Below are 14,899 nucleotides of genomic sequence, written 5' to 3'. Positions count from 1 at the left end.
TAAAAAAAAAACAGACGAGATAAAAGGCACTAATAAGAATATTCATCAAACACTTACTTAGGTACTATATTATGCCTATCTCCAGTCTTCATATTAGGTACACAAAGATGAGAAAGACATAATCACTGACATGAAGGAGATTCGTAAAAAGATTTCTTGAATTTACTACTCTAACTATGGACAAAGAATTATTATTTTTTCTGAAAGACTGTACCTACGTTTGTTTTAAAAGGAAAAAAAAGTTAACTTATAAAATGAATTGTAAGTCAGAGAGCTCTACAAATATTTGTTAAATAAAATAAAAATCATGCGCTGATTTACCTGGAATACAATCCAAAGACCACACAAAACAGTTTTATGTCTTCCTTTCTACCCTTTTCCCACTGAACTGTCAATTAACTTTTCATCTTTTTTTCTACCTTTTTCCACTGAACTTTAATTTTAGATTTTAGCATACAGAGTATCTCAGGAGTTAGAACACCATATCATGAGAGGCACCATAGCAGTGCCTGCAGGCTCAGACCCTAAAGCAGACTGCCTGGGTGTGAGTTCCGGCTCCACCACGCAGCAGCAACTTACCATGACTCTCAACAAGTTACTCATCCTTTTTGTATTTCAGTTTTCTCTTCTTTTACATGGAGATAAAACTAAACAGTGTTTACCCCATAGGGTTCCTATGTACAAAAAAGAAGCTCATATATGTCAAGTGCTTGGCTCAGTGATTGGTACACAGTTAGCAGTTAATAAATGGTAACTATTATGATAAATGGCATCCTTGAATCTGTTATATCTGTTCTTGTAATCACCCCTATATCACCTTATTTATCCCTTATTAACCACTTTCAGTAATCACTATGTATAAGAAGAATAATCATCACCGTAGAAAAAGTCCACACATAATAGGAGCTCTGTTTTTGAGGTGCTGTAATTGTAACACTTTAAATTTTTTTTAATTACATGCAATATATTTTTTAAATGGTTATTCAGGCTGCAATGAAAAATGAATTGTGAAGAGGCAAGACTAGCAGCTGGAAAGGTAGTTAAGAAAATGTTGCAATAATCTGGATCAGTTATAGTGAAGACCTGAACTAGGAACAGTGTGAACTGAGAGGAATGTTTGGACAGCTCTGTAAGGAACAGAGCTGACTCGACTCTGGAAATGGCTGATGGCGGGGGGGTGGTGCAAAGAAGATTTTCTGCCTAAGTAACAGGTAGATGGTGGCAACATTCACTTAAGATACAGAATAAGGTCTAGGAAGACAAGGAGAGAAAAGAGAGTTTTCATTGCAAGTTTAGGTAGGAACAAAGGAAGAAGAGCTCGCAGAAATCTAGGACATAACAAAGAAGAACTCTGGGAAAATGTGCTACGTAGAGAGTCATTTCAAGAAAAGAGAAATACTGTACACGCTGAATGCCTCAGAGATAGACAAATGACCACTCGATTTTGCAAGAAGGAAGTCTTTGGTAGAGGCAGGCGTGACACTATGCAGCAAAGGAGGCACTTACAGTGGGGCCAGAGACTACACAAAATCCCTTCAAAATCTCAGCAGGAAAGGGAAGAAAGGAGAACCAACAGCTGGAGGGAAAAAGAGCTGAATGGGAAGCTCTGTCCTTTTCAAGAACTTGCGTGAGGTGGAAGAGTAAAGACAAGGGGGTACGGTTCAGAGAGGAGACAGAAACAGAGTCAGATCCCCAGGAAAAGGCAGAACGGTCTCAGGGTGGGGACATGAGCAGGCCCGCTTTCGGTGTAATGCGAAGAAGGAGCAAAGAGGAAGTATGGACGCAGGCAGGTTTGTAGAGTCGCTGGGCTGAAGAATTTCCCATCTCATGTTTTCATTGTTGCTGTGATAGGAACAGAGGTCAAGGGCTACGAGCAAGAAGAAATGAGTGAGGAGAAGATCTGAAGATTATGCAAAGGGTATCGTGGTGAATGAGAAAGAGAAAGCTAGACTAGAAGTTTTTAACCCAGATCCAAGTGACTTACAGGAATTCTAAGAGTGAGCTTCAAGAGATCTGTGAAATTTTTAATTTTATAAGCCAACTTTTAAGTGTATATCCTCATGTCTGATTTTCTGAAGAGAGAGCCTATATCCTTCATCACATTCTCAAAAGGGCTTAAATCAAATAGCTCAAAACTAGAAAACAGGGATCACTGCCTACTGCAGAAAGACTTGAATCTATAAATCATAACAATCTGTGTAAGTACAGTGATTTCCTTTTCTTTCAGAAGTCAAGGTAGACATAAAAAATATAAGTAGACTGATTCATGCTTGAAGTTTTGTCACACCTTAGCATCAAGATCAAGAGGGTGAGAAAACTGAGGATACCGGTAAGGGTAAGGGTGAAGAAATAAATGTCAATCTCAAACTTGGGTTGTTAAGGAATACTGCAGAGTAAAAAAAAAAAGTAGAGGGCTGCAGAAAATGAAGTATTGATACAGTCAAACACCAAGTAAAGCAATGCTAAGTAACAGAAGAAAAATTGGTCATCAGATTATGTGTTGTTTAAAAATTCAGAGACAGAGCTATCCATTGTGGGTCCTGGGAATGACCACCATGAATATGGAAGTAAGGTTCACTAGATCTAACTAAGGTGTCAAGGTGACTATATCGTACAGGACCATTCAGGAGCATGGTAAGACTCAGACTGGGAAAACACTGTGAAAACTACATTTTCAAAGAATGAAAGGTGGGAACTAACAGCAAGATGTGTCGTAACAAAAGGGGAGGAAAGCAGAACAGCTCTGCCTCCGAGGAGTAGCTGTTTCTACCTGAGGACACAATAGTATGGCTAAACTGAGTGGCTCTCAAATCTGAGGTACCATGAGCTTTGGCAATAACCAATCACCATGCCAAAGGATTGTGTGGTGAACTATAGGGCTTCCCTGGTGGCTGTCGGTAAAGAATCCGCCTTTAATGCAAGAGACCACCTACAGTGCAGGAGACTTGGGTTCTATCCCTAGGTTGGGAAGATCCGCGGGAGAAGGAAATGGCAACCCATTCCAGAATTCCTGTCTGGTAAATCTCACAGACAGAGGAGGCTGGCAGGCAACAGTGCACGAGGCTGCTAGAGTCGGACATGACTGAGCAACTAAACCACCAACTCCCTCACAGGAATGTCCGGTTTGATTCAAACAAAGAATTATCGGGAAAGTTCCTGTAACTGTAGATCTGTTGGCAGTTTATGCAGCAGTTTCATATAAAGTATATCACTGATCATCAAAATAATTCTATGTATAGACCTGATGTGCTTTAAAAAGGATTTTCCCATAGTTGGTGGCATTTCTTCTAATTAAACTCTTTCATGATACTAGAGTTCATTTACTAAATTATTTGGTAAACAGAGGAAGAACTGGAAACAAAAATTATGTCGGTATGTGTATGCATGCCAGACATTCTGTAGACACTATATTAATTCTTTAACAATCCTATGGGATTATTGAAACTAAGGCTTAGTAAATTACAGTTACACAGTTGATAAGAGATGAAACAAAGATCTGAACCTCATCTAAATGGTTCCAGACACCATGATGTGTAGCATACTAATGCAGAAGGAGGATATTAAAGCAAGAAAAAGATGAAACTCAGAAACATTAGAAGTATCAAGATTCTACTGGAAAAAGAAAAAAGAATAAAGGCATCTAAACTATACAGTCTCTTTCCCAACATCCAGGTTTAAGTTTACTGAAAACTGTAAAAGAATTTGTAATTCAGAGATTTAGAAGCATACTGAAGAATATAAACAAACAAAAAAGAGGGCTGAGTCATGAGTGAATTCATAAAAGTCCTCAGAAGCTTTTCGACAATCCCTTTTAAAACCAGCAACAGTAACAGCCAACATTTATTGAGCATTTACTATGAGCCAGGCGCTTGTGCTAAGAAAACAACACCTATTGTCTCCCTGAAGTCTCACAACAACTTTCTGAGAGAAATATTTATTCCCATTTAAGAGGAAGAAACTGAACCACAAAAACAGTTCACTAATTTGGCCAAGGTGGGAGTTGGTGATGGACAGGGAGGCCTGGAGTGCTGTGATTCATGGGGTCGCAAAGAGTCAGACACGACTGAGCGACTGAACTGAACTGAACTGAACACTGGCACCAAGTGAAAAGATCAGGCTGTCATTCTGGCAGGACAACACAGGATAAAGGGAACACCAATAACGTGTTTCTACCTTCAGCACATGCTGAAGGTATAATATTTATCTTACACTCATCACACATTACAAATGTGTGCTACACAATAAATTTCAGTTAAAAACACTTGATTATGAGAAAATTAAAAAAAAATACCTTCCAACTCTATTTCAACAAAATATTTATAAATGTTCTGCTTTGTGGCAAGTTAGTTAATAGGTATGCTATTGAGGCTTTGTTCCCTCCATACACACGGGCAACTCCTTTTGGAATCTGTAACAGTTCCTGACTCCTCCCTTCCAAACCTCACACAGATCCAGACAGAGTATCTAGAATGTTTACAGCACAGATGGTTTTGACTGGTTTTCTTTTAATCCACCAGGTACAACGTGTAGGCACTATTTCACTGCATGCCCCAGCCTGACACTCCTCACAGCACATGGAATCAGCCTTCCAGTGACAACTCAATCAACAGAACTAGGAGTGAAAATTTACATGTTGGGAAAGAACAACTTTGGTCAGTTAAGACAAATCCCACCAGAGTTTAATCTTCTTCAGTTCAGTTGAGTTCAGTCGCTCAGTCGTGTCCGACTCTTTGTGACCCCATGAATCACAGCACGCCATGCCTCCCTGTCCATCACCAACTCCCGGAGTTCACTCAAACTCAAAAAAACCCTAATTATTTAAACTTCAACATTAAAACCTATCCTATAGTTCATGAAGATATAGTCAAACTATTAAAAAATACTTAGCATATTGCTATGATACTGTCGCCTGAGCAAGTCACTGCAAGGCAAGGTATGGTGCTTGCTGGGTGATAATCAGGACCAGGAGGCAATATTTTTAGGTACCCTCTTCATTTGAAAAGCTGATGTGAGGTCCTTCCCTTCCAAAAGCCGTTACACCTCAGGTGGGGTGGCAGAGTCGTGCACTTATTCTGTTCATTCTTCACACAGCACAGTCACCTGAGGGTTGCAATTTAATCATAGATATGATTTTCACTACTTCCCTTCCACTCAGTCAAGACCAGGAAACACAGCTATCTATTAACTCTTTTCTGCGGAATGACATCCAAGTACAAAGTCTGCTTTGTGAAGACGTGCCCCCTTGCTGCACACATGACTGATTGCTCTCTCACGTCTAATTGTAAAGCACCTTTCCCAGGTTATGTCATGACTCACAAAATAATTGCCAGCTAAGTAACAACGCAAAAACGATGATGATGATGGTGGTGGTGATACTAATAAATCCTCTTCTGGGTAATGAATCTTCTGTGAGAAACAGAATAAAAAGCTTCCAAATTCTTCTCCCCACATATTACAAGGCCTGTCTCAGTCTCTGCAAGAGTGATGGTCATTGACCTGTGAAACAAAATATCTGCTGCATTCTGAAGCCTGTAACAGTAACCGCTCAACCCTGCAAAGCCACTGACACTCTGTGATATCCAACGCCCAATATATAAATGCCATATCCAGTGAAATTTGGAAAAGTAATCCTGTTAAAAACATTTTGCTCTTTCCAAGCACAATACTGTCACTAAGAATGTGCTGGTTTTATAAATGTCTTCAGTTCAGTTCAGTCGCTCAGTCGTGTCCAACTCTCTGCGACCCCATGAATCACAGCACGCCAGGACTCCCTGTCCATCACCAACTCCCGGAGTTCACCCAAACTCATGTCCATAGAGTCGGTGATGCCATCCAGCCATCTCATTCTCCGTCGTCCCCTTCTCCTCCTGCCCCCAATCCCTCCCAGCATCAGAGTCTTTTCCAGTGAGTCAACTCTTCGCATGAGGTGACCACAGTATTGCAGTTTCAGCTTTAACATCAGTCCCTCCAATAAATACCAAGGATTGATCTCCTCTAGAATGGACTGGTTGGATCTCCTTCCAGTCCAAGGGACTCTCAAGAGTCTTCTCCAGCACCACAGTTCAAAAGCATCAATTCTTCGGTGATCAGCCTTCTTCATAGTCCAACTCTCACATCCATACATGACCACGGGAAAAACCATAGCCTTGACTAGACGGACCTTTGTTGGCAAAGTAATGTCTCTGCTTTTTAATATACTCTCTAGGTTGGTCATAACTTTCCTTCCAAGGAGTAAGCGTCTTTTAATTTCATGGCTGCAATCAGCATCTGCAGTGATTTTGGAGCCCCAAAAAATAAAGTCTGACACTGTCTCCACTGTTTTTCCATCTATCTCCCAGGAAGTGATGGGACCAGATGCCATGATCTTTGTTTTCTGAATGTTGAGCTTCAAGCCAACCTTTTCACTCTCCTCTTTCACGTTCATCAAGAGGTTTTTGAGTGCCTCTTCACTTTCTGCCATAAGGGTGGTGTCATCTGCATATCTGAGGTTATTGATATTTCTCCCAGCAATCTTGATTCCAGCTTGTGCTTCTTCCAGCCCAGCGTTCCTCATGATGTACTCTGCATAGAAGTTAAATAAGCAGGGTGACAATATACAGCCTTGACATTCTCCTTTTCCTATTTGGAACCAGTCTGTTGTTCCATGTACAGTTCTGACGGTTGTTTCCTGACCTGCATACAGGTTTCTCAAGAGGCTGGTCAGGTTGTCTGGTATTCCCATCTCTTTCAGAATTTTCCACAGTTTATTGTGTTCGACACAGTCAAAGGCTTTGGCATAGTCAATGAAGCAGAAATAGATGGTTTTCTGGAACTCTCTTGCTTTCTCCATGATCCAGCAGATGTTGGCAATTTGATCTCTGGTGCCTCTGCCTTTTCTAAAACCTGCTTGAACATCTGGGAGTTCACGGTTCACATATTGCAGAAGCCTGGCTTGGAGAATTTTGAGCATGACTTTACTAGAGTGTGAGATGAGTGCAATTGTGCGGTAGTTTGAGCATTCTTTAGCATTGTCTTTCTTTGGGACTGGAATGAAGACTGACCTTTTCCAGTCCTGTGGCCACTGCTGAGTTTTCCAAATTTGCTGGCATAATGAGTGCAGCACTTTCACAGCATCACCTTTCAAGATCTGAAATAGCTCAACTGGAATTCCATCACCTCCACTAGCTTTGTTTGTAGTGATGCTTTCTAAGGCCCACTTGACTTCACATTCCAAGATGTCTGGCTCTAGGTCAGTGATCACGTTATCATGACTATCTTGGTCGTGAAGATCTTTTTTGAACAGTTCCTCTGTGTATTCCTGCCACCTCTTCTTAATATCTTCTGCTTCTGTTAGGTCCATACCATTTCTGTCCTTTATCGAGCCCATCTATGCATGAAATGTTCCCTTGGAATCTCTAATTTTCTTGAAAAGATCTCTTGTTTTTCCTATTCTGTTGTTTTCCTGTATTTCTTTGCATTGATCACTGAGGAAGGCTTTCTTATCTCTCCTTACTATTCTTTGGAACTCTGCATTCAGATGCTTATATCTTTCCTCTTCTCCTTTGCTTTTTGCTTCTCTTCTTTTCACAGCTATTTGTAAGGACTCCTCAGATAGCCATTTTGCTTTTGCATTTCTTTTCCATGGGGATGGTCTTGGTCCCTGTCTCCTGTACAATGTCATGAACCTCCGTTCAGAGTTCATCAGGCACTCTATCAATCAGATCTAGTCCCTTAAATCTATTCCTCACTTCCACTGTATAATCATAAGGGATTTGATTTCGGTCATATCTGAATGGTCTAGTGGTTTTCCCTACTTTCTTCAATTTCAGTCTGAATTTGGCAATAAGGAGTTCATGATCTGAGCCACAGTCAGCTTCTGGTCTTGTTTTTGCTGACTGTATACAGCTTCTCCATCTTTGGCTGCAAAGAATATAATCAATCTGATTTCGGTGTTGACCATCTGGTGATGTCCACGTGTAGAGTCTTCTCTTGTGTTGCTGGAAGAGTCTTAAAAAAAGTATCAAATGTATGCTTCACTTGTGCTTTTAGTGAGAAGCTGAACTCAGTGATACCTCAATCATCTCTTCTTATCAGTAACAGTATTCATCAAAGCAACTAAGGACATTCCTCTCATCCTCACCCTGTGTGCGCTGCACTGCACAGAGGTCTGACCCTGCCCTCTAGGATGGACAGTGTTTCCTTAATCCTGGAGGCACACTAGAGCGTCGAGGGCATTTAAGGAAAACTGATGCTGCATTCTATCCAACCCTTGTGGCCACCATCTCCCACTCCCAGTGCCCACCTCTCCACACACGCTTCTTAAAAATTCTAGACTTAGTGTTTATAATAGCCAGGACATGGAAGCAACCTAGATGTCCATCTGCAGATGAATGGATAAGAAAGCTTTGGTACATATACACAATGGAGTATTTTTCAGCCATCAAGAAAAATGCATTTGAATCAGTTTTAATGAGGTGGATGAAATTGGAGCCAATTATACAGAGTGAAGTAAGCCAGAAAGAAAAACATCAATATAGTATACTGACGCATATATATGGAATTTAGAAAGATGGAAACCTGAAACCTGTGTACGAGACTGCAAAAGAGACATAGACATATAGAACAGTCTTTGGGACTCTGTGGGAGAGGGTGAAGGTGGGATGATTGGGGAGAATGGCATTGTAGCATGTATATTAGCATATGTGACCAGTCCAGGCTCGACGCATGATGCAGGATGCCTGGGGCTGGTGCATGGGAATGACATGGGGGGAGGATATGGGGAGGAGGGAGGTGGGAGGGGGGTTCGGGAGGGAGAGCACATGTACACCCGGGGCGGATTCATGTCAATGTATCACAAAACCAACCAATATATTAATGAAAGGTAATTTGCCTCCAATAAAATAAATTAAAATAAAAAAAAAAAAAATTCTAGACTTAGAATCCAGGCATGGTATTTTTGAAACACCCAAGCAACTCTACTGTGCAGCCAGGATTAAGGATCACTGGTCTTTACTATGTAAATGGTATCATCCCTGCCACAGTAATGCAGTCATTTCAGAATAAAGTGAAAATTCTGGATTTTATTTAATGACTGGAGTGACTCAGTGTATGTGAATGAGAAATCGTACAGTTCCAATTGATTCTGGCAGGCACCTTATGAATACATGGAAGAATTAGGCAAGAGCAGAGAGACACAAAGGAGGTTCTGTGGCAGACTGGACTGGTGAGTCATGTCTAGCCTGAAACGGCCCTGTATCTCCCCAGACTTACAAATAAACCTGTCAGTGATGGGGCAGCCATACATGGGGACCATTCAGAGCCTGAAAACCACCTGCTGCAGGGAGCACAAGTGACTGACAGACTCAGGCGATGTTTCTTTGGGTCCGTGAGGCCATTCTTCCCCTGGGAAGCTACCAGCTCGTGACTGAGCACTGTGAAGGATGAAAGCTGGCCCATCCTGCCCAATGTGGAACTCTTCCAAAAGTCACCTTGGCTTGAGGACACCCCACTGGCCTGGCTAAAACTCAGTCAGAAATGCACTGTAACCTAACTCTTCCTGTCCCATCCTGCCTCCCTCTTTCCTTTCACAGGGGTCAGACCTACCTCAGGCCGATTCCTGTTCTCTTCCTTTTCACAGCAGTTTTCTACCAATAAACCCTCTGTACATCTAATCCTGCTTTAGCATCTTCCTGGAAGACGTGAGCTAATAAAGATGAATTTTCTATACTTCTAATCCAAAGCCCTCTCATTGTATGAAGCAGATATGGACTCAGCTGCTGTGATGAAAGTCAAGAAACCAGGACAAATAGAACTTCTCTCTCAGGTAAGCACCCAAGTTTAAGGAGCTGTTGTAGAAGTTCCATGGTGTCAGGGACCCAGACTGTTTCTATCTTGTGGCTCTGCCATTCTCAATACACAGTTTCCAACTTAGGACTGCTGTGATGACTTCTCTAGCTCCCACTACCAGGCATGGACTCCAGGCAGCAAGCAGCGGGGGGATAAAGAGAAATGGAAGGGTATCCCCTTTCCCTTTAACAGTGACCCAGAACGGCACACAGCACTGTAGTTCACACGGCCATATCTTGCTGCAGTGGAGGCGGGGAAATGAAGCCTTTAGTTTCATGGTTATGTGATCAACTACCACCTTATTACCAAATGAGGTAGGAAGAATGAATAATAAAATATATCCAATAGTCTCTACCACGATTAGTTCTTCACTACTCTGGATAAGTCAAAACAGTTCCTCTGAGTGACCATTTTGTTTTAAAATTATTCAAAAACTTTGATGACATCATGTTAATATTAGGTTAAAATTTTAAAATAGATAACATCAAGGAATATGAATATATCCTTTGCTCATTTATTAAAATGCCATTTGGGGAGAGTCACTATCTTTTCTATTGCCATGAACAGCCTTTAAGAAGATATTAATTCTGAAGAATATAGTGTGATTTCCTGGTAATCATAATCACTCTTACATTTTAAATGTATAAAATGTAAATCAACTTTTCTCCTAAAACACAAAATCATTTGTCCCCACAAAAGCATTCAACCACAAAATCAAGAACCACCAATAATTTATGGGCCATGCTTTCCAAAACAGTGGTATAAATACTATATCAAGTGTAGAAATATATATTTAGAAAGAAAAAGGGAAAAAAGTAAAGAAAGGAAGGAAAAAAAACCACTTTCACACAAGATGTTAAAGTACCTGGAATTGACATCTCCATGTCCGAGCTGCCCATGTTGCCCATACCCAAATGTGTAGACGTCGCCATTTTCCATTAAAACCACTGAAATCAAAGTTCAGAGCTTTATTTTTTCATTATATGCATTTTATATTTCTATCACAAGTATACTGAAAGCAGTTCAAGTTTCACTATTTAAAATTTGTAGAGCCATTAAGAATAGGCAATAGAAGCAAAGACATTTATATTTAATGAGAAATAATATAATTTTAGTTCTGTAAAATATTTTTGTTAAGTTATAAAAACGCATAATGTTTTTAAAACATACACTTTAAACTTATAAATGCCACTTAATAACACTAACATTTACTAAAACACTGGTCTGAGTCAACTGTTAAGTCTTTTTATAATGAGTAACTACACACAAAATGTTCTCTCATATCTAGGATAATTATATAGGAGGAGGGTCTGAGCTCTGCATGATTATGTACAACATCAGCATGTCTGTCAGAACTTTAATATCTGTCAATGTCAATCTGTCAATATCTTACCAAATAAGGAAATATATTGAACAACAAAGAAAGAATTTTTTATTTTTATAAAGGTTGAATAGTACAACGTAAGCTATATAACCCAAATACCTATGATTTAGTAGGAACTGAAATACTTTCTACATTTAAAAAAAGTTTTCTAATTTAAAAATTGATATTTTCTTATAAATATTGCACAATAAAGCGGAAGTAAGATGTATGGTTTTTGCAAATGCTTTAACAGCAGATAGAATTTTACATTTATAAAATTAATACACTGTACTGGTACAAAAGAGTTTTAAAATTATGTTTTAAAAAGCTCTCAATAAAGGAATTTGTGGATGCACATTTCCCGTTGAACAGTAACAAAGCTTGTGACCAGCTTATTAAAAAATTAGAAAATTATAGTTTAAAATTATCTTCTGGAATTTCAGGACTTGAACTATAAAATCAGTCCATCAGAAGACAGATGAGAAGGCAGATCTCTAGACAATCATTCCACAGGTTAAAAAGGACTGTCTAATAAATATGCTTTCATAAATGTGAGAGACGCTATAGCTTTTGACACACAGTTAACAGGCTACATTTGTCCAAACTAAACAAACAGGCTATTCAACACAATTGTAAAAATGCGGTTATACCCTAAAGTTCCAGCTGCTACCTGAGTGGTGAAATCCACAGCTGACTTGTACTGCCCGGAGCTCACAGTCAAATCGCACAGAGCCTGGAGGGTATGTTGTGATTTTGCTTGCATCCTTTTCTCCTCGTTCTCCACTTCCATCTGCAAGTGTTATAATTTGTAATTAAGCCATGACTCATCTTCAAAATAAAATTTTAAATCAGTTTACTATGGAAAAACAAGAGAAAATGTTAAAAGGAACAAGCAAGAAGGATCTGTAGCTGTTAGAAGTGATAGATCAAGAATCTACCTGCAAAGAAGCCAATTTTGAAAATATAACCTATATATTTCTGTTGGCAAAATACTACTAAATCAGTAAAAACACAGATAAGGCCTGGTTACAGATAAAGCCTTTTAATCTAATCAGTTATGTGATGTAAATGGGTCATTGAGTTATAGAAATAACAAAATTCTACATGTAAAAGTTTATATGGGAAATTTTAGTTTGTATAAAAAATAACTGCATGCAAAGTCATTTAAACAACTGTTTTAAATTTAGTGATATTGTTAGTTCTAGTCATTATAAAAAAAAAAAAAAATTCTAGCTGACTTGCAAATCACTTAGATTTCCCAAACACATCTTAGGAACACTATTCTGTCCACCAGTATTGCTAAACTCAGTTGAACTTTAAAAAATTTATAAAGATCAAATAGCTTTATCCAATTATTGTAGTTCAATGGTTTCCTGTCAATCATTTCATCTGTCCCACCTTGACCCTCAGCCAGTCTGCTCTGTGGTTTTCTTCTGGCCCCCAACCACAACTCTCAACCAAACCCTCTGCTTTTATTCCTTCTTTCTTCCCTTCTTAAATTCCCTACCATAAACTTGCTTTAAGACCCCCCTCCCCCCGGTTTCTACAGTAACTTTAAATGTTTTAGCATTTTAACTATAAAATTTAAATACACATTCCAGAACATAACAACTTTCTTTTGAATGTGTAAACAAGAAACGTAACTGAACTTTCCTAGTCTAATACTACAGATGAACTAAATATGACTTCTAGTATCATCAAGATTCAAATTCCTTACACATGGAATAAATGTAAATCTGAAAAGAAATTCAGGTCAACTAGCCTAAGTTAATTGCTTTGTGATATAGTGAATCTAAGTAAGTGTCTATAATATGCAGATACACATGTGGATCTACAGACACACATTTTAAGATAATTCTGTATTTTCACTTCCCATGTTAGAATACTAAACACAATAACATCATTTCATGTTCATGTCTACTTTCCTTACTCTAATATTTCTAACCTTTAGCAATATCCAAGGTAAGACAAAACTGGCCTAAATTACAAGTTCCATTTCCATAACTAAATGACTTGAGCATTTTAAAAAGCTTTAAACTCTTTACAACACTAGGACAGTAAAACCTCACTAATTCGGAATAACACATGGCCTATATGACTTACTGGAAAGGTCTTAATTACAGAACGTTTAAATAAAAATTCAGCTTTATTACCTTCAAGCAGTACAAATTATAGATTAAACTAAAAGCTACAATAAATAAAATGTGGTTACCTACATTATAATTCAAGATAGGCCTATATTACATTAACAATGTACCATAAACATGAAAGTCCTTTAACATACAAGAATTAATTGCTGGACCCAGAGGCTGAAGGCACGCTGAAGGAATCCTTCATTTCTTGAGCCCTTGGTTTGAAAAGCTAGTGATTTTAGACAGGTTTCCCCTTAAAAGTATGGCCCTGAAAATTCAGAGGAAGAAGTTATTTTGAATTTTTACTCAAAAAAAAAAAATCACAAACACTGCATCTGAAGTATCATAAATTCTGAATTAGTGAGAGGTTTTACTATAAAAGGATAAAGAATAATGATTCCTCTTTTGCTAAATTATGTAATATAGGTTTGCCAATTAAATCTGCAAGAATGTGTACTTGTGTATGGGATTTAAAAAAAAAGTCACATTTAGTTTCACTCTATCCAAAATGCAATATGCTTTTAGTTCAAAGACTCTTCATCATGGAAAGATAGTGGAATGGTAAAGTATAAACAAGGGCCTACCCAAAATGTAGTAAGCATCCTCCAAAGAATATTTAAATAAGATGACAAATACATAAAAACTTTACAGCTTTATCTCAACTGGTAAAAATATCTCATTATTAAAACCAATTCTGATTTATCATAGAAGACAAACTGTGTTCATTTAATTGTGCCAGACCTAACCATATTCAATGTTACACTTTAATTTCACTTTCTATAAATTTATTGATACCTAGTTAAAGCTTTCACCTTTGAATTTGGCATTTTGCCCTCTATCTTGAATACAGAGATTAAATATAGATACAAAGCCCACAATAGAGACACAGCATCAGGGAAAGAGGGAGAAAAAGCCTAGTAATTTACTGATTAAAATTACAGCGATTAAATGAGTAGTAATGACTATCATTTAGAAATAAAAAATAATTCTAGAAACATTTTTTTCATCTAAAAACTTTTATCTATAAAAATAATTTGTCAATTATTATAGAAGATGAAATATAAGAAAAAAATAGGGATGAAATTCTTGATCACTAGCAGGAGAAGTGACAGAGGTTTTAATATTTATATCTGTATCTGGAATTTTATGTCAGTTAAAAATATAAGTACAATTCTAATAATTTAGAAATTTACAAAAGTTTTATCAAAGCAAAAAGATACCTAAACAGTCAAGAGTATAGTGCAAATTCAAAAATTAGCAAGTGAAATTTAGCAAGATTAATCCTGCTTAAATTCATTATTCAGAAAATGATTAATGAGGAGAAATAAAATAAACCTCAGATTTTTAGGAAAGTTAGGCCTAAATATTCTTATAATTGGCCATTCAGGCACATCTATCTTTTCCCGAATGTGAATATGCTCATACATATATCATGTGATATTAAAACTCTGATAACTGTAAAGTTTTGTCTCTAAAGTATGGTATGTATATGTACATTATTTATGTTTATTTGTGTACACACAGAGGAAAGAAGATTCAGTATCTAAAAGACTCTACCTTTAATTTTAATTTAAATCTA

General features: G+C 38.0%; 1 protein-coding gene across 11 annotated transcripts in view; it reads right to left on the bottom strand.

Annotated features, from left to right (window-relative positions):
- MYCBP2 (MYC binding protein 2) overlaps positions 1-14,899 on the bottom strand; it is a 277,882-nt gene that overhangs the window by 150,163 nt on the left and 112,820 nt on the right. For all 11 annotated transcript variants that reach the window (XM_088842669.1, XM_088842670.1, XM_088842671.1 and 8 more), the window contains 2 exons: positions 11,859-11,978; positions 10,691-10,772 (listed from right to left, as the gene is read on the bottom strand). In XM_088842669.1, the coding sequence (XP_088698795.1) occupies positions 10,691-10,772; positions 11,859-11,978 (202 nt within the window). The remainder of the gene's footprint in view (positions 1-10,690; positions 10,773-11,858; positions 11,979-14,899) is intronic.

Source organism: Moschus berezovskii, chromosome 13 (assembly GCF_049115385.1).
Source record: "Moschus berezovskii isolate FMDL1 chromosome 13, NW_MosBer_1.0, whole genome shotgun sequence".
NCBI lineage: Eukaryota > Metazoa > Chordata > Mammalia > Artiodactyla > Moschidae > Moschus > Moschus berezovskii.
This window is presented reverse-complemented; position numbering and strand designations above follow the sequence as displayed.